Source organism: Gallinula chloropus, assembly GCF_964237585.1.
Source record: "Gallinula chloropus genome assembly, chromosome: 2".
NCBI classification, from domain to species: domain Eukaryota; kingdom Metazoa; phylum Chordata; class Aves; order Gruiformes; family Rallidae; genus Gallinula; species Gallinula chloropus.
In genome coordinates, this window is record NC_140086.1 from 55096857 (window position 1) to 55119286 (window position 22430).

The 22430-nt window shown below is 41.6% G+C and overlaps 1 protein-coding gene across 1 annotated transcript in view; it reads left to right on the forward strand.

Moving 5' to 3' along the window:
• PTPRM (protein tyrosine phosphatase receptor type M) overlaps positions 1-21163 on the forward strand; it is a gene marked incomplete at its 5' end in the record, with an annotated part of 481602 nt that extends 460439 nt beyond the window's left edge. Inside the window, 9 exons of the mRNA XM_084260019.1 lie at positions 3806-3960; positions 4261-4396; positions 4982-5131; positions 5648-5821; positions 8153-8284; positions 11788-11913; positions 13727-13890; positions 15831-15966; positions 20297-21163. Coding sequence (XP_084116145.1) covers positions 3806-3960; positions 4261-4396; positions 4982-5131; positions 5648-5821; positions 8153-8284; positions 11788-11913; positions 13727-13890; positions 15831-15966; positions 20297-20350 — 1227 coding nt within the window. The 3' untranslated portion in view covers positions 20351-21163. The remainder of the gene's footprint in view (positions 1-3805; positions 3961-4260; positions 4397-4981; positions 5132-5647; positions 5822-8152; positions 8285-11787; positions 11914-13726; positions 13891-15830; positions 15967-20296) is intronic.
• Positions 21164-22430: the final 1267 nt, after the last annotated feature.

The window sequence follows — 22430 nt, forward strand, 5'->3', positions numbered from 1 at the left end:
GTATCACCATGAGTAGATTCTCAACTAATTAGCTGAGAAAACTCCCTTTGATTTAGTTGCAGCACCTGTGATGTACTGGTTCTCTTGAACGATGAAATAGTATTCAATTATGGTTTTGAAGAACATAATCTTTTGCATCAAAGAATCCTGCACCCAGGTAGATGAAACTGCCAAAAAGAAAACCCAACAGGGTCTCTGTACATACATCCAGAGTAACAAAGGAATTAGGGTTTTTTTTTTCTTGTTTTATTCTTCAATCTAATACTTAAATATGCATCCATGCAGCAACCTGAGGGTAATGATAATAGAATTATGTGATTTGAATGAACTGAAATATTCTACCATGTTTACCACTATACATATTGTACATGGAATTCATTCAAGCCTGTTGTTTCCTTGCATTTAGGTATTTTTAATAAACAGATGAGAAACCGTGGCTACACTTTGAAGTAGATGAAGCACTGGTTGATTTCTATTCTGCAAATTTTAAGCTCATGCTTTGATGTTAGCTTTTCACTTCTTAACTGGGACTGGAAAAAAAAAGACCTAGAGGATTTTACAGTTGATCATAACCAAACTGTCTTGAATAAGTGCATTAGAACAGATAGAGATAAAAGGCACTAAACATTTTATTTCTTTTTTAAAAATCTCCATCTGAAAAGATTTCATTTAGACGCTGCTTTTTAATAGTTGGTAGTTTTTCAATAAGCCTCTAAAAGCAGTGTTAGTGTAGTTTGAGTAAAGTACATTTGTTTTTACCTTATTTTCCGTATTTTTTAACTCTTCCAATGGTACTGGAAGGTCAAGTCTGTACATCTCCCACCATAAATCTCTCGAGTCTGTATTGGAACCCCTCCTTTTCAGCCTCTCTGAGACAAGCTGCACGATGAAAGCGAGTGCATCCTTACCAGATCTGCAGATAACACTAGGAGAAGGGTGGTATTGAAACACTGAACATTGGAGCCTCACTTCCAATGGACTTCCAGATTTGGCCAACAGGAAATGTAGTAATTTGGCAAGGAAAAATGCAAAGTTCAGTGCCTGAGGTGCACCAACCCCGTGTGACATCTTCAGATGTCTGACGTTCAAGATGATTAAGGATGTGGGACATGCAAGCTGCAAGGGGAGGTTAAGAGAACTGGCCTTGTTCGGTGTGGTAGAGAGGAAGAGGAGGGTTAAGGACGATCTAACTGCAGCCTGCAAATATTTCAGAGATGTTTAGAAAACAAGGGGCATCAAATTCTCCTCATTCTGCTGAGAGGTAATGGTTGATAAAACAATGTGGCCAAGAAGTTGTAGCATGGAAAGCTTGCACTGGAAAAACTCCTTCAGGAGGAGGGTAGTGCAGTGCTGGAGCAGGTTACCCAGAAAAGCTGTGGAATCTCCATTCTTGGAGGTCATCAGGACCCAGCTAGACAGATCTAGTGTTGGCCACAGGCGCACTCTTAGTGGGAGACTGAACTGGAGAGCTCCAGAGGTCCCTTCTATTTCATTTGTGAATGAACATCTCATACCTGTTCCTAAAACACAATTTAAAAGTTCATTTGGACATAAATTGATCGCTTGGTTTTTTAAATGGCAATTTGGTGATTCTTAAGGAGCACTTGCGCTGCAAAGGACCTGCTCCAAAGGAACTGCTTATGCACACAATGTAAAGCATACCTTGGAAGTGATCTTCAGAATCAAAGTGTAATTTTCTTAGCAGGTCCTTTGCAGCGCAAGTTGACTCGGCTGAGTTACTCAGGTAGTAACATACAGCTGCACCATAAGTGTTTGTAGCATTTTTCAAGATCCTAGGGTGTGTTAGCAATGTACACCATTTTCTATTTGTTTCAGCTGAAAGAAAAAGTACAAAATACAGTCTTCCCAAGCTGAGCATATGCTTTTATGATTCATGCAGTTGTGTTGCTATTTTGGGTTTTGAAACCAACAGGGAAGCTGCAGACATGAATATCATTCTTTTGTAGGTATAATAAGCAAAGTTATTATAAAAGTACCCTATATGCAAAAACCTTTTCTAAATAGCTGAGTGTTACCAAGGATAGACAAAAACGCAGCCAGTAGGACTGAAGGCATTTTCAAAACTAATGCACCAGATACATGGGACATATCCTGCTCTGCACAGCAGTTGGGCACATTGTTTTGGAGAGGCAGTTTACTTTCTGTAAATCACCTTAAAATCCAGGCTGTGTATGGCGTGAAAACTTTGTGTGGGGCACTCAGTCCAGTCCCCAGTTTGTATAGTCTTGGCATTGCTTTTTTTTGTATGGGATCTTTGTTCCTTGGGAGATGGTGGGCAGTTGTTATGGGCAGTACAAAAGTGTTTGGTGTATGGATAGCCCACCTACACACGGCTATTTACAGAGTTGGAGGCCTATCTTACAGTAGCAAAAAGATGTGTTAACTAGCACAATCTAAAATCCCCTGAGTACAACGACCAAATCATACTCGAATATGCTTGCTAGACTGTCTTAAAATGCAAATTACTTTGTTACTACATTTTGGTACGCTTTAAAATTGTTTTTTAGGATATAAGGTCATTTCTATTGCAAGGGTACTGTCTGCTCAGTCTACACCAGTGTTGCATGTGGTCTTCATCTTCTCCCTCGCCTGCCTTTTTGTGTCGCAGTTTCCAAGGGAGATGAGTGTGGATGTTCCTCTGAGCAGATGCCCAGTCTCCACAGACCCCCAGCCTGAGCTGGCAGAGCAGCAGGACACCAAGATACACCAAGCCCAATCCAGTCACGTAGCACTGGCACAGCCAAAATTTCTGAACCATTGAAAATCCCAGACTCTCTTAGCTTGCATACTGGCAATAAATTAGGAAGCTTATATTACTTCATTATGCAAAAAGAATTAGACCTTTTATATGCAAACCAGTTCCAGACAGGAAATACATCTTTAAGAAAAAAAACTGTAAACCACCAGTTATTAATATCACTGACATTTAGTCCAGCCTAGACATGATATGTCATAATTTTGCTGTTTGCTTATGAAATATGTATGATGGCCTCTGGTCTGTGTATTTCTAATGAGAATAAAATACTGGCAGCTACATTTTTAGAGGGGAAAGGGGAAATACAAGCACCAAGAAAATCAAACTTAGCCTACGCACCTCTAATATCCAGACTGCTTCAGAAACTCACATGGGAAATTACTTACACAGCCAGCTTCTCATTCATACTTGTCTTCCCGTATCCATGTCCTTGCAGACTGTGGCAAATCACTTGAAGGGTGAGCATGTGGAGGGCTACAAACGCAGCCCCTATGATTGGAGGTGCGACAAGGTTTCTTACTATTCAGCTCTTTCTTTCAGACCAACGAAGGAGACAAATGATAAGGAAAATTATGCTGAAATTGTAGTTCCCTGAAGTCAGCAGCAAAACTCCTGTGGAGAGCAGTGGGGGGGGGCAGGAAATGTCTTCCATGCTCTGTGTTCATGGCCTTGCTGCTGACCTGGTTCTGTGATCATGGCATGCATCACAAGACCACAGTTTTCAAAGCAACCTCATGCTTAAATGTAGAGATAAGCATCTCTGTTGTTGCTAGAAGTTTCTAACCAATCTGGTGTTAAATTAGTCAATTTTGTTGTAAGGCTTTGAAACCAGTTGATACATGACATTTGAACTTGCTCTCCTGCTGTGAGGAAGCTCTCCAACAATCCATACAGAGAGGGCATTGGTAGGGGGTGGATTTTTTTTCAGCAAGGCTGGGACTTCTGAAGTCAAATTCTTACAATGTCTCTCCTCCAGTTTCTTTCACATTCCAGCTTGTTTTCCTCTTTCAACCCTTGTCTTTTCAACAGAGAGGTGCTCATGAGATTCGAGAAATTCGGCAGTTCCACTTCACTGGCTGGCCAGACCACGGTGTGCCCTACCACGCCACAGGCCTGCTGGGATTTGTCCGGCAGGTCAAATCCAAGAGCCCACCAAATGCTGGCCCTCTGGTTGTTCACTGCAGGTAGGCAGAACGGAAATCCCTCTGTTGTGCTCTCTGCTAAACTCGGGACTTACTTTTGCTCCTCCTGAACTACGTAATCCCCACACAGGTTGCTGAAGCTACTGGAGTGATAGCCTCAATAACTTAATATCTAAAATGTAAACAAAACTGAAAAACTGAGTCTGAAATCTTGCAAATGCCTCAATGCAAGGCTCAGTTTCAGTAACCATCCCTCTGGTCAAGTACCTGCAATATGAACCCTCATGCTTTACGTTTTCCAACAGACTGCTGAAGGTTCTCTGTGCTCTTCTTTTGCTTTAGCGCCGGTGCTGGCAGAACTGGATGCTTCATTGTTATTGACATCATGCTGGACATGGCAGAAAGAGAAGGCGTTGTGGACATATACAACTGTGTGAGAGAGCTTCGTTCTCGGAGAGTCAACATGGTGCAGACCGAGGTATTGCTAATCTGCAGGAATACTGCCTTATGCATTGCGAGAAAAATTATTCTTCCAGCCCATAAAACTAGAGCTGCTTTGTGGTTGGCACCATGCAGAAGGTAGTTTATTCAATTATATGCAGAAAATAATGCACACACAAACTTGAAGAACCGCTGCCCAAAGAAGTGCCAAGTTATGCTGTACAAGATCTACAATGGCTTTTATAAGAAGGAAAATCATGAATGTTTCCTCTCCAGGGACAATTGATTCTGGAGTCATATTGTTGAGGCTCAGTTATGTGATGGCACCTACAGAACTCTGCAGAGGAATGAAGAAACCAGAATCATTTGAGTTTTATTATTCAGTGTTACTACCATTCTTTTTGTAACTGTAACTAGTTTGAGTCAATCCCTCTGTATTCATTTCCAAAAGAATGGGATGACATTTTTTTAACTGCCTTCGTTCCTTCTGGTCTTGCTTCAGTGCCATTAGAGTCAGAGAGAATTAGTGGGCCAACATCTTAGTTGCTTTGTGTGGTTTTTTAAACAAAATACTAATAGCATATGTTCTCTCTGTCAGTAATTATTTTAATTACTTTACCAGGAACAGTATGTATTCATCCATGATGCTATCTTGGAAGCCTGTCTTTGTGGGGACACATCTATTCCAGCTTCTCAAGTTAGATCTGTTTACTATGAAATGAATAAATTGGATCCTCAGACTAACTCCAGCCAGATCAAAGAAGAATTTAGGGTAAGTTGTGGCTAGCACTATCTAGAAACCATAAGTTCAGCTATACTAAAGGGTTCTGCTTAAGTGCTTGCTTATAACCATGTGAATTTTGGACCATGCCTGGGAGGGAAAGATTGCAGTTTTTTTCCCTGGTAGAGGAAAATTGGGAAAGAGAGAGTGAGAAAGAGAAAGAAAAATTACATGTCAATAATTGCATTTGAATTATGTTAAATCACAAAAGAATGCAATAGGGTAATAGTACTTCCCTATTTACTCAAGGGAAGTATGTCGATTCCTTTCACTGCCCTTCTTCCAGAAGGCAGGTTGCTCTGCAGCTGTCTTTGAGGTTATCTTTCAGCCATGTATGCTTCCGGGATTTTTTTCCTTCCAAACCCTGATGACTGTGATGTGTTTTCATTTCCCTGCATATTGATTCCCACCGAAACTGAATGCTGAGATGATCTATTCTTAAACATTTTGGGATGCTTTCGCTGCTATGTTGATTTTCCTGTTGTATTGTTTACTCTCTTTTGAAAGACTTTAAATATGGTGACTCCGACGCTGCGCGTGGAAGACTGCAGCATAGCGCTCCTACCGCGGAATCACGAGAAGAACCGCTGTATGGATGTGCTGCCTCCAGACAGATGTCTGCCTTTCCTCATAACGATAGATGGGGAGAGCAGTAACTACATTAATGCTGCACTGATGGATGTAAGTCTCCACTACATCGTTAATAATAAACAGGGAATAAGCAGCCCTCCAAACTGAGCAATGCCAGAAAGTGGAGTCAGCATAAGAAGACTGAAATCTTTCTAGCTTGTTTTCCAGAAACATGGCACAAAATCTTTAAACTCCCAAGTACATTTAGGATCCCACATATGTTATGTCACAGCCAAGGTTCCAGAGACATGCTCAGAGAGCAACACAGGGAGTTTTGATAAATTAAAAGTGTCTAGTTTTCTCCCTAGTGCTTGAATATTTAACCATCTGGCCTAGCTAAAAAGAGGTACCTATCAGGACACTACGGCATTTAAATAGGATAATAAGGTTTGTGGAAATATTTTAGTTCCCTTTGTTTCTAATTTAAACGGTAATTAACAAAAAAAATAATTGTCTGTCGGCACCAGATAATGCAGAAGCCATTACTGTAGTCTTGCCCTTTATTTCTGTCTGAACGAATGGTTTCTCTTCACGTGTGTGTGGATTTTTTTCCCTCGTGCATCTGTGGTAATTCTAATCCTGGTAGCAGAATATCAGTAAAAAGACACATAACCCACCCTTACAGACTGTAGATATTTATAGCCTATCTTTGACAATTTAGAGCTATAGTAATTGCGGTTGTCAAACACATGAACAACAAGAAAACAGAGGTTAGCAAGGAATGAGCACATTGTAAATGATCTTTTTTGAAAAATGAAGGTAGAGTAATAACAGTTTATAGCAGCTTCTGCATTTCTTTCCTTCTGAGTTCTCAAAGCATTTTCATAAAATAAGCCTAAGTTCAAAACACTCCTGAGAAAAGGTAAGTGTATTATCTTTATGTTTATCTATGTAGAGAAACTGAGAACAAAAGTTTAAGTGACTTCTGTAGGTTCTCACAGTAGGTCAATGACATTTCATATTAGAGCAGAGCTTTCTTGATCTGCAATTTATAATCTTGCCGTTCCATTGCCTTCATTCCCGGAGAGTTCAGTGCTGCTTTGTTCTGTAAATTAAGTACTGCTCAGAAAGAGCAGTGCCTCAATATCAGCTTTGAAAACACTTCCCTTCTACACTGTTGAAACAATGAGCTGGATCCAAAAGTGCATCTGGGCAAAAAGCTTGGAGGGAGGAGGTGATTTGGGTCGCTTTCCACCAGAAGCACCCTAGCCAGGCTCCTGCAGTATCCCCACGCTGACAGACAAGAGCAGACATTTGTCCCTCTCTCTCTAGACTCTCGGTCTCCAACAGGCAAGATGATGCGTTTCACCCTCTCCACTTGCATTAGTTGAGGTGCAGTCAGATCACCCAGCCTTAGAGCTCACTTCAAGCAAAAGGGGTAGCAAGCATAATTTTCATTACTCTGTATTAGAATGGTTTTCAAACAAAAACCCAGCTGGGGCTTCTAAGTGAGGGAGCAGTGGAGGGCCCTTCGAACATCTCTTATCTCCATGCAACTTAGAGCAAGACAGGACCAGTAGGATAGAAGGCAGCTGACTGATGTACCAGAAGCACTGACACCTGCTGTTTGCAGTTTTTTGGAACCGGAACATCTTCATCTGTACCCCAATACACAGTGGATTCATTTTCTGGGGTCTCTTCGGTGACTGCCTCTGAAAGAAAGATGCCAATACCTGATCAGAATGTTTCTCTGTCATAGTACAAATACTTCAGGGCATGTAGACTTCTCTGCCCTCCTTAATGAAGGCAAGGGTAACCTCTCCTAACAATTATCTCAGTATGGCCATACTGGCCTTCAACAATCAGGAGGACATAAGTGAAAATGCTGGTATGAGATGCACAGCAGGATGGTTCCACCAAACAACTCAGTCAGCTACAGCTCTGGTACATAAAAAAACAAAGAGCACCAACAAAGAGCACTAAAATTCATCCCCTGTGTATCCTCTCTGCTGCCAGGAAGACAATAATTTCAACATTATTTCTGAAAAATAACTAAATATTTCCTTTCACAGGCATCATTCAAATTAACAGCTAAGTGTGGACAGACAAGATTAATCTGTCCATTAACAGCCCATAACAAAACTGTTGCTCAAAATTTTGTAGGAGTTGCATTGAAGGCAGAAACCTCTGATGATTTTACTCTGTGCCTGTGGCATAAGTTTCACAAGTGTAACATCTGCAGAAAGTTATATTCTGCCCAAACACAGTTTATTAACTTTGAAGTGTATAAGATCTCAGGAAAAAGCTGAAAACAAAGTATTAATTAAATAGAAAATACAAATAATGCTTTCAGCCCCCAAATTTGGGGGCATTGACTGGTGTTCTGTGACATGTATTCTTACCTCTTGCCGTTCTTCTCACCGTCTTGTTATTTCTTTGCAGAGCTACAAGCAGCCATCAGCTTTTATAGTTACGCAGCACCCCTTACCAAATACTGTCAAAGATTTCTGGAGACTGGTGCTAGATTATCACTGCACTTCAATAGTTATGCTGAACGATGTGGATCCTGCACAAGTAAGTCCAGAAAAAACTGCTTCATTCAAAAGAGGAGCGCTAGCACCTCACCATTTTAGAACAGCTTGAGGATGTAATTAGTTTTAGAGGACAACATTAAATGCTAATACACTAAAAAATTTATCTTTGGCTTGTGGATATATATAGGGAAAGAGGAATAAATGGGACCGTCAGCAGCTTCTCCACCAAAATGTTAATGCACACACACACAGAAGTGCATGTGTCCATAATAAATTCTGAGAAGATAACATGTTTTGGGAAGAGCTGCTGAAAACAAAAAAAATGATGGCTGTGGTATTCTGACCGAAGTCTGAAACACAGTAATAATAGCCAAAAGTCATCAACAGAAGCCAACAGCTATTCATTAGCCTGCCTGAAACAGGTCAATGACCTCGGTCTGCGTACTGGGAGAGAGGTGTTCCCAGCATGAAAAGCTGTGTTACGTTTGGCACACAATGACATTGTTAGCAAGGAGATAGGAACTAAACAAGATCGGCGGCTGAGCATCCTTCAGAAGAGAAAACAGGGCAATGAAACGTATGGGGGGATGTAATTACCTTACAAAAGAGTTGTGCATGCTGGACATGTTCTTTAGAGAATTGGAAAACCGTACCTGCTGGTTTGCCAATTTAATCACTAGCATTAATCACCGAGCATCCTAGAGCCTGGCTCACAACCGCACAATTCCAGGTCCTTACACGGATGTCATTTCCCTGGTTCCAACAAACTGCACCAGCTGCCTGTTGGAATAACGTGATGGTAATCTGGATTCCTCATATGTAAATATTTGCTAGTTACCAGTTAAGAGCAATTGTTACTGTTTTATAGCAGATTGCATGTCATTTTTACTCTTGATATGATCAAGAATCTTTTCTGCTTTGTGAAGTATTATAGATACTTACAAAAAAACCCACTTCCTCTCATTTCTTTTTAAAAGGAAGGATTTGTTTTTAAAACATATTAATCTTCGTTTTGTCTTTCAAAGGAATGTGTAAGAATTCTGCCCACTATTTTAAAGACTGCATTTTTTTTATTCCAAACCCTTAACTGTCTACAGGGAGAAAAATAGAAATGAAAGACAAAAACTTTTATTCATGAGTCTAAGATTATTTTCTGAGTGAATAAGGAAAGACTCAAGGGAGTCAGACTGTTAGGGACTGCTGAACAGAGGTGGGTTTTTTTTAATTTGTGGGCTGTGTTTTGAATTTACAATGGTGCATGGCTATTTCAAGCATTTATTAGCCTCACAGGCTTTTAAAAGCTATTGGGATATGCAGTTAACACACCTGCCTCTGCGGTATGTTAAAACCTTTTCCCTCTAATGTGAGTAACAGTCTTTTCATTAGGAATAAATCTCAGAACCCTCAGAGCAAACAGAAGTGGGGAGAGGGCAGAGCTTATTAAAAGCACGCATTTGCATTCAGATTTATTAATAATTACTGTTATCATTATTATTTATGTATATAGGGAGTGTTTACAGTCCTGTTTAGGTATTACAATTTATGTGGATTGTTACGCTCTGTTGGGAAATGAAATTCAACCCTTCACAGTGACTTCAAGAGAGTCACTAGCATCACATGCATGCAAAATGCACAAGATCTAAATGCTTTTGGTTTCTTCAGAGCTTGAAAATCTTGGCTTCCTAAGACAGCTCCAGGAAACAGCTTTGCTTATTATCATTTAAGCATTTTTCAGAGGTCTGTTAGAGCAGTATTCCTATGTACTTGAAAGGCGTGTACTAACTTCTGCACGTGTTAAATGCTCTGAGCCCCAGTGTTTGCCTTAGCTGTATGCATTGTGTTTTGGTATCCTGTACACTAGCATATTTGGTAATGAAAATTTGTGTAAGATTTAGACAATATTTGGAAAGTCATTTGCTCAGCAGACCAAATTATGGGGGGGGGGGGCGAGGGAGGGGTGGTTCAGGTAAATGAAAATATATTTCCCTACTTGAAATTTCTGGTTTTAACTTATTAAAGTGAACTCCTTGCAAATCAGACCCTGCTCTCTTTTTAATTGTCGTAGTAAATGATTATGTTTTCCTAAAATGTAGTCATCTCTAAACAGCTTTGTTGAGGAATCAGTGTTATAAGAAATGCAAAACAACATCTGGACTAAATGTGATTTGTCAGCTCAGCTCTGGATCACCAACAGCAACGCAGCAGAATGAAGACCACAGCTGTTTTACTGAATGAAATAAAAGTTCCAAATATGACATCAATGCTTCTGCAAGCAAACAAAATTTCATGAGTTCATATTTAATTTTGGTGAATGCTTGCAAAAGCTACATGTGTGAGCTGCTCTAAATATCCCTGGAAAAAAATCATAAGGGTTTTTATGGAAAAAAAAAAATGGACGAGCAGAGTCTGGCTTCAAAAACCTTCTTGCACACTGTTGGTTTAATCTTTAAAGTATTAACACAGATGATAATTGGTTCTTGGATTAAGCCATCATGATACTACGAGACAGTAAAACTGTGCAGATAATGGTAATATTACTTGGTGATCTTTAAATAACTGGAAGCAATGTTTCCTGAGTGCTAAAGAAAGCACAGTTAAGATGAAATTGAGCAGTTTTTGAAAATTTAAAGCAATGCTCATACTAGCCAATGTTGTCAGTCACTGCTGAAACAGATGTGAAAGTTAACTTCTGAGTTTTGAGAACAGATGCACCCTTAATAGTTTAAAATACACATTCTGATGTAGCTTGAACTATTGCCAATTTTTCAGGACAATTGGAGATACCAGGCTGTGGTGGTTCAGCCCCAAGCAGTGGCTGAGCACCACATGCGACTTGCTCACTCCTAAAGGAGAAACAGAGCCCCCATTGGTTGGGATAAGGACAGTTTAGTGACAAAATCACTGTGAAAGGGGAACAATAACAGCCCATGGCAAGTTTCAGTTACATCTGGTGATAACACAGAGTACTACACTACCCAAGGACTGACCCAGTACTCCAGCCACACCTGGACTGCTCTGGAGGCACCCAGGAGCACTCCTTCCTGACCAGCCCCTTTTATGGGGGTGTGATGTCAGGTGCTGTGGAAATAGCCCAAGCCAGTTCAGCTCACCTGAGCTGACTGCTTGGGGAAGTTAACTCTGGCCTGGCCAGAGCCAGGACATAGGCCTTTGGTCTTCAGGCTTCACTCTGTCTCCAGGATATGGTAATATTTTACAGCATCCCCTGACTTGTCATAACAAATTGCAGTTTTGATGTTGGGTGTCAGAAACGTGATACTCCCAATACCTGAGAATGGTGAATAGAGTGGCAAGCAAAGCATGTTCAGTTAGGTGGAAAGGCATTTGTTTACACTTGTTCCACACAAGTAAAAGCAGAGCGCTCAAAACCAGTGAAGGGTGATGCACTGTGCATTTCCTAAAGATACTGTGTGAAAAATTCCATAATAAATGGAGCCCAAAGAAGAAAATCTAGAAAAGGATGTTGAGGCAGCATGAAATCCAAAGTGATTAACTGTGTTGTTCTCTGTTTGTTGTTTTCCATAGCTGTGTCCTCAGTACTGGCCAGAAAATGGAGTACACCGACACGGTCCCATTCAGGTGGAGTTTGTGTCAGCTGATTTAGAAGAAGACATAATCAGCCGGATATTCCGAATTTACAACGCAGCCAGAGTAAGGATGTTATTTGCAAAACAGTTCTGTCTCAGTAGATGAGTTGACGCTACTCAAATCACAAAAAATGAAAGTCAAACTCAGAGAAAACCAGCCTCATTTTTCAGCTTATTTATTTGCAAGCGATGGTGCAATACTGAGTCACACCATAATCAATGAGAAAAACGCCTTCTCGCTGTAATTAAAGTAAAAAATATTTTAACGCGCATCTCAAGTGTGTTAAATGCAAATGAAATAAATGCAGCATTCAGATTGTTTGGTAGCCAGGAAATGCCCAAATCAGCACTCTCCTCAACAGTTTAAAACTGGCCCTCTTGCATATTTCCATCCTGTGTCATGCAAACTGATCCGTGCACTGACAGTAGGCATTTCCAGTCCCAGGCTTCTCGTGAAGATCCTGCCCCACTAATCACACTTCACAGTATATGTACGCACTTCAGAGGGGCAGGTACATTCTCATATCCAGGTTTTATGCTCCCATAAAGTTGACAGAACACTAAAAAAGGCCCAGCTTTCAAGCTGAATGAGAAAAAGATTCCACTATGGACAAGGCATCTCTTCCCATCCAGATGGAGGCAGCCTTTGCCATGGTATCCATCTCCAAAGAACCATAGCTAGGAATAAGCAGCACTCCCTGCTGAAAAAGGTTGAGAGAACTGTGCTGGGATCTGATAGCTTCTCAGGACAGTGAAAAGCCCCCAGAAACACACCCCAAGCTATGCTAATATCCAAACAGGGAAGCCGAGTGTAAGCATCAGTTCTTTAATACTATGAAGGCTTTGCATTCGCAGTAGATGTGGCACCATGAAGGTGGCACGACTTCTGGCAGAACTAGTGAGAGCTGTAGTGGGGGCTGGCTTAGGCTGACGTGCTTTGGGACGTGGGGCCACCGGCTGAAAGAAACTAGCCAGGAAATCAGTAGATTCCAGAATTTGACATAAAGCAGACAAAACCCAATGAAGAAAATATCTTATGCTGCATCCGCTTTGGTTTATTCCCTTATCTTGTTAATCTTACATCCTCTCCATTACCTCTCACTCTGCAGGAAAAAATTGTAATGTCAACATTTCTCTGTGTGGCTCATTTCAAAAGTGGCACTAAAATGCCCTCACTTTGCGCAGAAGTGAAAGTGGCAAAGCCTAGACTACAAAAAGAGTTTTCGTGGCTGTGTTTACTATGCCCTTTTCAAAGGACTGTAATTTTCTGCCACTAACACTCACTCTATGCTCCTTTTTTATTTCAAATCACCGTAAAGCAACTGTTCAGAAATGTTTCACCGGAGGGGCTCTGGCTGCTGCAGGAGCACACAATAAAATAAAATGTAGTTAGATTTATTTTTTTTTTATAAGCCGGAAACATCTGAGAGTTTTGTTTGGTTTCTTAAATGTTTCCTGCTTCAAAATATCTTGAGAGGGTTTGACCTTTCCTGTAAAGAAAGACAGAAGCACACAAACATTCTTCAAAATGCTGAGGCATGTAGAAAAGGTATATAATTGAAGTTGTGTTGCCACACCCTCTTCGCTACCAAGTTTCTGCTGCGCTATTAATTAATTATTTCCTTGATTCCCCCAGCTGTGCTGCTGCTCTGTTCTAGTCTGTTTGTGTAGCACACTGTTTAAAACTTCTTGTTCTAACAACTCTGTTGGAAATTAAAAGTCGTAACTCCTTAAGGGCAGTTGGAATTACATTGGTAGTTTGTCAGCTGTGATCTGCTTGAGCAACTTTCTTCACTGATACAAATATCTAAATTATGCACACACACACACAATAAAAAAGCTGTTATTTTCCATGCTGCTTGTCTTGACCTCTGCAGCCCCAAGACGGCTATCGGATGGTGCAGCAGTTCCAGTTCCTGGGCTGGCCCATGTACAGAGACACACCAGTTTCCAAACGCTCCTTCCTGAAGCTCATCCGCCAAGTGGAGAAGTGGCAGGAGGAATACAACGGGGGAGAGGGACGCACAGTTGTACATTGCTTGTAAGTGCTGGAAACAGGAGAGAGAAAGGAAGGGAATACCAGGTTTTACAAGATTTGTGAAGAGGTCTGTCTAATCTGGGACTGGATAAATGATACAAATGCCCAAAAGCTTTGACTACAAGAGGAATTGTATAATTCCTGTGTTTCCCTCTCTGCCCCTTGGTCGACGCCTGTGGAACAATGATGGGAACAAGTTAATTGTATTTTATATAAAAATGTCCAGTGACTTTAGCAAAAGGAAAAGCTGGATATTTATTCAGAGTAAATCAAAAATTGTACCTTCAGAACAAAGTGCCTTTTATGTCTACAGATAAGAAGTGTAGAAAGAAGTAGTATTGAAGATTGATCCCTCTTCCAGACATAAAGCACAGAAGTAGAAGTGGTGTTACAGACGTTATGATGGAGTTCTCATCCACTCTGCCACCATCCTTTTGATACAGCTTAATACTTGTATGTGCTGCTTGCCCTCCTTTGACACCGAGAGAGAGTCTTCAGTACCTGAAGTCATAGCCCTCTTCCTCTAGACATCTGTCTAAAGATGGTGTCATGATGGAGAAGGGACCTCTCAATGGGAAAAGCACGTGCTAGCACCCTTTCAAAAGTTGGGTCTCAATGTTGGGATGATGGAGGAAAATCTAAGGGTCTATTAATAATTCCCACTATCACTGACCTTGAACAAGTCATTGCTCTTCAGTTTCCCCATCTGTAGAATGGGGATAATAATACTTTCATCAAAGGAGCATTGTGCGGTGTGATTAATTAATGTTTTGAGATCTTTAGCTGAAAAGACCCTTTTGAAGTGCAAATTACTGTTATCTCTGAGGTGGCTGATGATATTAAATAGTTGTACAACATCACACATGCGTCACTTCCAGGCAGTAAAGAAAGAAAGAGCTCTAATATAATCCTTTTAAATGACTTTATTTTAATTAAAATTCTCAGAGAGTCCCACAATATCAGGCAATGTTTTGGCAGCAGAGAGCATTCTTTTCATACTGCTTGGATGTGACAGATGTGCGACGTTGTATCTTCCTTTGAAAATCAACCATTTGCGAGGCTGGTCTGAAAGACCTGCTACCTAACCAGGCTGCGCTCTGGTAATTATTAAGGTTTATTATTTTCCATGAAGAGCGGCCTAAAGACTCTGATTAGAATAGCTGTAGAAATAATAGGGCTTCCAGAAAGAAAGAGATTCTCTTAAAGATTAAAAATAACCGGGGATAAAGTATTATTAAACACTGCATTTGATCATGCAGGGGAACATTTGTGCCTGACTTCTTTGTTAGCGAGTCACTTTGGGTTCTCATCCTCCGATGCTGTGGGCGGAGGGGGGACTGCGTACACTGCTAGAAGTAGTCACTGCCAGGCAGCCAGCCCCTCTGCCTGCTGCTGGGGGAGCACCAGAGCCAGGGGACTGGGGCAGCACCGCCCAGTGCCACGCCAAATGTCCACCCACCACAAGCGCTCTTCCAAATGAGGTTTTGGGCACTTCTGCCATCCCCCTGGAGGAACACCTTCAGGTCCGGGAGGAAAGCACCAGGATCTGGAAGAGAAGAGCTCAAAGACCCACTTTCTCTGTGACATTTCCAGGTGTGATGCTCATTGCAACCTTGTGTGTTTACAGCACAAAGGGGTGTTGAACTGAATCTAAAAGCACCTTGTCCTTATCTTAGCGTCCTGTCTTAAGTGCTCACAGAGGAGGGGTGCAAAGCTCAGCCGCTCAATTCCCTCCAGGCTTTCAGCCTGTTGAATTCTCCATCATACCCTTTGAGATCATTCAGCCTGCTAATTGCAATTAAAAGCCGTGTTCTGCTTAGAGTTTGGCAGCCTTCAGGGGCAGCGATGTTCTGTGGTTTCTGCCTTCTGTAGCCATCCCTGGTGCTGTACGAACTTGTAGCAGAGTCAGTTGTAACGGAGCCTTTTTATCATTTTTATTGTAGGAATGGAGGTGGCCGCAGTGGGACGTTTTGTGCAATCAGTATTGTTTGTGAAATGCTCCGACATCAGAGGGCTGTTGACGTATTCCATGCTGTGAAGACACTGAGGAATAATAAGCCTAACATGGTGGACCTTCTGGTACGAGCTTTTTAACTGCACCACTAAATAGAAAATGTTCTTTTTTCCTCAGAAGACTCAGTAAGATTTCCAAGATTTGCAGTGGGAGTTGTTCACAAAGCAAGGAAGCAATTTTCAAAGGGGATAATGAAGTCACTTCACTTGTAAGAGTATTTTTACACCGCTTTCTTCCCAAGGAGACTTTGTCTCTGTTCATTTGAATTTTTTAAGAGTTTTAAACTTTCAGCCGAACATCCTTATTAATTTTCTTTTCTAGCAGGCTGAGCCAAGTGGAGAGCAGCCCTTGCATGGTAGAAATAATAGTTATGTAAAATGAAATGGCAGATTTTCAAATTATATATTTTATAAATAGCTTAATCGCCTAATATTTATCAAAGCCATGAATTTCAGTTTGACATCCAGAATATTGCATTTAATTATGGTTGCTCTATCTCATAGAAAGATTAAAGAAGTTCAGAAACAAGGGGCCATGTGCAATTATTTTCCTAGAGAGTGTTTTATGAGCTGCTTTCTTTTTTTCTTTTTTTTTTTTTTTATTAAATGGAGAACCGCTGAAGTGCCAGCTGCTATGCCACAAGAGCTGCAGAACAGCTTAAACCAGCAGGTTCTTACACTCCAGTGTGTAGTTCTGTACTTGGAGATGGGTGTAGCGTGATGATGCCCTGTTCTGAAGCCTGGGCTATAAAAGACACTGTTTTACAACATCCTGCTGTAGAGGTGGCTGCTTAAGAGGCAGCTGTATTCATTTTAGCATCATAGGCAGGAGGAGGCAGCATCTGGGCAGCTTCAGGGATGCTAAAACACATCTGAGCTAATTTTACAAGCTCTGGTTAAATAAATTTGGGTTATATTTCAGCATATTTTCTACATAGTGTCCAGGGTGCAGCAGGAGGCATCTCACAGAGCAGGTCGAGTCTCCTGTAATTTTGGAAGAGATTCCCCTCTCTCCCATGGGCTTCTGAGATCTCAGTGTAAAACACACCAGAGAATGGGCAGGAAGCAGGAATTTTTGTTGGGAGGGTTGGGGATGTCAGGCTCATGTGTAGATGGGTGTGCTTTTTGTGTGCCACAGAAGAAGAGCTCCCACCACATCTTTCATCGCGTTGCTTTCATCTAACATACCTGCAAAGTCCCAGACGCTCCCCTAGATGCTGCTCTGGCCAGGCTCATGGAAAAAAGACAGATGTGGCCAGCTGTGAAAAGCAAGGAGGGAGTTTACAGGCAGCACCAGGATCCAACAGTGTGGAACTGTGAATCTTGTATCAGTGAGAAACTATCGAGCTTTCGCAGTGATGGGAGGGAGCGGCTTAGTTGGCTCCTCTTCCCCTAGTTTATATTCTCAGGAGGAGAATCATCATGCTGAGAACCATACATTTTTATTTCCTAGATATTAAGAAAAATGTCCTACTTCTTCATTCAGATCGTATAGTTTGGCTAGAGACTTGGCAGGCCTGCTGTTCTCTGTTCTCCCAGAGCTTAAGTCCACAGAACTCACTGATCTCTTATTCATTTATTTTATAGAAATAAAAAGAAAATTACCAGTGTGAAGATGTACAGTTGAAGAAAATGCTCTCTATAAATTCCCATTTGTGACAGTTCTCCAGGTGTAGATTTGTCAGGCAGCTGTCGCCATTTTTCAGCAGAGAGAGACTTTTTTTTTAAAAAAAAAAATCAAAAGCTGAAAGTAATATTTTAGAATATAAAACCAGCTTTTGGTAAATTGTGGATGATATTGAGAATGTCTGGACGGCGCCGAGGTCTTGCAAGGTCTTTTTATTAGAGGATTTCAAAGGAACCGTGAAGGGGATCAGTATGGTTTTCCTTATTTTACAGGTAGAGGAAGGGAGGCAGGGGATGGTGGGGATTTTCCCCATTATCACATAATTCAGTGACAAAGCAGAGTTCAAACTGTGACTCTTCAGCCATGACCTGCCACTCTGTAGGCACAAGCATTTGAATTAGCAAGGTTTATGTTTCCATGCAGATCGTTTCGTGGTGAAAGGGAATGGGGACACTTGAGTCCCCTTCCTGGTCCTGTTACTGACTTTCTCCTTTATGACCTTTCTTACACTGATGTGCCTTTGCCTCAGTTTCCTCGCCTGAAAAATGACAATAACAGCTTGTTATTCTGTGCCTCAGTTTCCACACCTGAAAAATGAGAATAACCTTTGTGAAATACTGTGATAAAAGAGGAAATGCTCAGAATTTTAATGGTAGTTACAAAAATAGCTCTGAGACTGCTGCTTTAAAACCCATTGCGTGTTACACACTTTCTGACTAGAGGAAGGGCAGTCCTTACATTCCACACCTAGAGAGTCATCTCTTTATCTTACTGAAAACCTGGGTTTCCCTGAGAGTGTAAAAATCTCAGTGCCACATCCACACAACATGGAAAGCTGTGAAACCCTTCAGCTGCCACGCACAGGTAGCACATGGTACCACAAAATGTCTGTTACAGAGTGCCCCAAGCATCCGGTGATAAATGTTATTGGACCTACCGGTAGGTGTCCTAGGAGAAACATAAACACAGGTCTGTGATGCTGGCTAACCACAGAGACATCTGAGATCCACTGTCAAGTGAGTAATACAAATGCACAGAGGACACACATGAGTGAACGCAGTGGGAAATAATACACAGCTGCTCTTCAAGGCAGGTATTGGGTTTGCTAAAAATGACAGTTATTCTCCTGGATCAGCAAATCAGCATAAAATGAGCATGGAAAAATGGAAATGGATGAGTGGCTGATCTCTTGTTTTGATCTCTGTCCTGTAGTTATAGAATAATTGGCATTTATTTAGAAACATATATACAATAAAAGCAGAAAAGGAATGATTTACATAAAACTCCTTTCTCCCCCCACCCTCGCCTTTTTTTTTTCTTCATTTCTCATTCCAAAGAAGACACAAGCAGTTTATGGAGCCCTGTAGGCTCTTCAGACCTCACAAACAGCTCATTCATAACTTAGGTGATACGTGCACCTAAGGTTTGTTTCCTTTCCTAGTGACAGCTCTCAGGAAAAGAACTGGGAAACTGGCCATGCTTGTTAATGGCTTTTTGGTTGTGCTGTGTTCTTTGGTCTCTTAAAGTGGACCCTCTTTTCAGCTGAAACATGACCCAAAATCACGTGTACAGGCCAACAGACTTTAATCCTTTAAAATGATGACTTCAGTGAAAAGGAGGAGGTATCTGAAGTGCAGTTGTAGGCTTCCTGCTTCTCAGGTTGGGAAGGTGAAGACCAAGTGCTGTCAGCTAGATAACTGTCGTTGTTACTGCATAGCAGCATGTGCTTAGGTATCTTTTATTATTTGATCATGGTGCCTAAGAGAAAAAGGCATTTTGGTGGTAAAAACAGTTGTTAGACTGGCTGCTATTCCCACGCTGAACCTTTGGAAGGCAGAGCACCTCCAGTCACGGAACCTGTGCCCACCATTTCTTTCAGCCTTTTTGTTTCATTTAAGCCTCCGTGGTGTTGCTGAACAGCAGGGGAGCGCTATGTGTGCACACACAACGCCACAGTCAGCAGTGACTGCACCCTTTGAAGTTGCCACGTGAGAGAGGGTCCGTCAGGAGCTTTAGCCTCTCTCTACCGCTGAAGATGCGGAGGGGGCGAAGCCATGCCCCCTCGTCCCTGAAGGCTGTTGTGCTGTGTTCACATGCTGGGATCGGCCCCATTTCCAAGCAGTTGCAAATAAAACCAGCAGGTTTGTGTTCAAAGCATAGGGTTGGCACCTGAATACTTAGCCTGAGCAATAGAATTGCTGAAATTTAATTGGAATGAAGCCAATTAATTTCACTCAGGCCTGTTCTCCCTGTGCCTATTTGCAGGGGAAGAGGACGGTGTTTCATTGTGGGTTTGGGCTGCACGTAGAGGAGGAACAGCAAACAGCTCTTGCCTTGAGAAGTAGCGAGTATATGATCAACATTAAAATAAAAGTTACGGTCTGGAAAGTACTAGACAGCGGGTCTATTTGAAGATAAACGTTTCCAGGGAGGAGTTTTAGTAACTCCAATTCTGGTAAAGTGCTACGTGAGCATTTTGACAGATGGCAGAGGGGTTGCAAGTCAGTTTGCTTACGTGTAATCAATTTTTCTCATACAAGTGCATTAGAGCAGCTAAATAGGCATCTCATGTGAGCAGCACCATAAGCTCCTGCGTGTCGTGTCTGCTGTCTGGTTAATATAAAGATTCTTCTTATCTGCATATAGACTGGATTTACAAACTGGTTCCCATTGACAGCAGCTGATAGTAAATAATTTTTAACAGAAGAGAAATATCGATCCCCCTTAATTAAGTTCCTCCGATAACTGTGGTTTTCTTTTGATTTTCAGGATCAATACAAATTCTGCTATGAAGTGGCTTTGGAATACTTGAATTCTGGCTGATGGCCTCAACAGCACGGAGAAGGTTCCTCCTTTCACCACCACCCCAAACAAAGCAAGGCGCTTCATGATACCTGTGTAAACGAGATGAAGACTTCTCAGTGTTCTGCTTATACTGCTTTGTATAATTGGCTCTTTTGGGGAGCCCGGAAAAAGATGTTTATAAAACTGCTTGCACTGCCCGTTTCTCCACTATAATGCCGCTGCTTGACACCCATCCGAGCGTACACCAAACCACATGGCAGTCGTTGAACACTGTATTCATACATAGCCATCGACGTGGTGAAGCAGCATAGTCCTCTGGTAAATAAGAGAGCACAATTATATTCTTATGAAGGAATTTGTACTTTTCTGTTACATTTCGTTGCCTGTGATTCTCAGTTTTTGTCACAGCCTAGTGTACATTTCTGTTCTGTGGAGAATGCTGTCTGGCATTTTGATAATATATGATTTTAGTTACATTTGTAATCTAACACGTGCATTATAAATGAATCATATGTAGCTTAACAGAACTAATGGAAAGACATGTACCAAATCATGTTAACTTTGTTGAGTTGTAATTTCTATCCACTTTGTACCATTTCAGAGAGAGAATCTTGATAGAAATGGAGTTAGAAAATGCAAAATACAGGATGCTCAGATTAATATATCCAAAGCTTTTTCATTTGTTTATATTGTAAATATTTTTTTGATTTCATCAAATTATTTATTCATTAAAATGATTTTTTTTGTGAAGCACAGTGAGTGACAATCATTTTTATTAAGCCCTGGAAATGCTTACTGTATCATAGTGTAAACATTTGTTTACCTTGTATGGATTCTCAGCTCAATAAATAATTACATACATGATAAAATCTCGTTTAATTTAATATCTCTTGGCATCTGAGTGCCTTCAGCTAAGCCTCTTTTCAGATTAATTCTTGTAAATGCTGAGCTACCTCCAGAACGTGCTCATTGTGCGGTCCAGTGTTAATCCAGCCAATAGCAAGATGTGCCAAAGGTGAATATGAAAGGAGGTGAATTGTGTGTTTAAGGATGCACATGTGCAAAGACAGGCCCTGAAGACTCTCCTGCTGTGTGAAGAAGGGGTGATGCTGGGCTTGCAGTGTTCAGTCTGGTCACAGCGTTCCTCTGCAGCCCTGGGCATGCCCTGCCAGTCTCTGCCACTGAGGGGATGATAGTCCTTTGTTCTCCAGCAGAACAGCTGCCATCAGGGTGAAGTAATTCCTCACACTGAAGATACCAACACTTGAATGACCAAGGGAGTTAATAAAGTGAGTAAAGGTGCTCTGTTCCTAGGGCTGGTACCCGTTCTGCCAGGGGACAGGTATACACCACCAAAGCACTTGTCTCTCCTGAGAAGGGCTGCACTGCAGTTCCACAGCATTTGGATGGTTCCACTTCCCCCCAAGTGCTCACTGGTGTTTGGCCAGGCTGGGACCTGCCTCACGTTCATGGACACAGGAAGCAACCAAGCAAGCAAGGGGAGTGAGCCCACAACGCCTTGCTGCACCATCTGACAGAACTGCAGATCTTTCTTGCAACGAATGTCAAGGAGACGTTGCAGATGGCAGCTGCTCAAAACCAAGACCTTCCAAAGCAAGATGGAAACCCAATGCAAGAAAGTGGCAAACTGCACAGTATTTCAGTTCCTAAAAAAGATCCTTTTAACGTGCCAGCCTTCTGAGATGGGGGAAGTATCTATACCAAAGTCAAAATGCTTTGAGAACCTCTAAATCTAAGAAGCCTATCTTGGCCGGAATGACTCGCAGCTTGTCAAACCATTGCAAGCTTCAGATCTGAAGGCACAACAATAGGTGTCCTCTGCAGCAGGAAAGCATCTTTTGAAATTGCTTTAAAATGTAGCTGGCAGGTACCAGCCTTTGCTATAAATTGCACAGAGGTACTGAAGAACCTGGGAAAAACCACCCCAGCACTGAGAACGATGATGGTCCTTGGATAAACCCTGTAGTGCTTCAGCCTGACACAGAAAACTCTGGGATTCATTTGGAAGCCCTACTGTTGGGTAACAAAATCCAAACCTCTAACATCATACTCCTCACAACCAGCTTGACAGACCAGG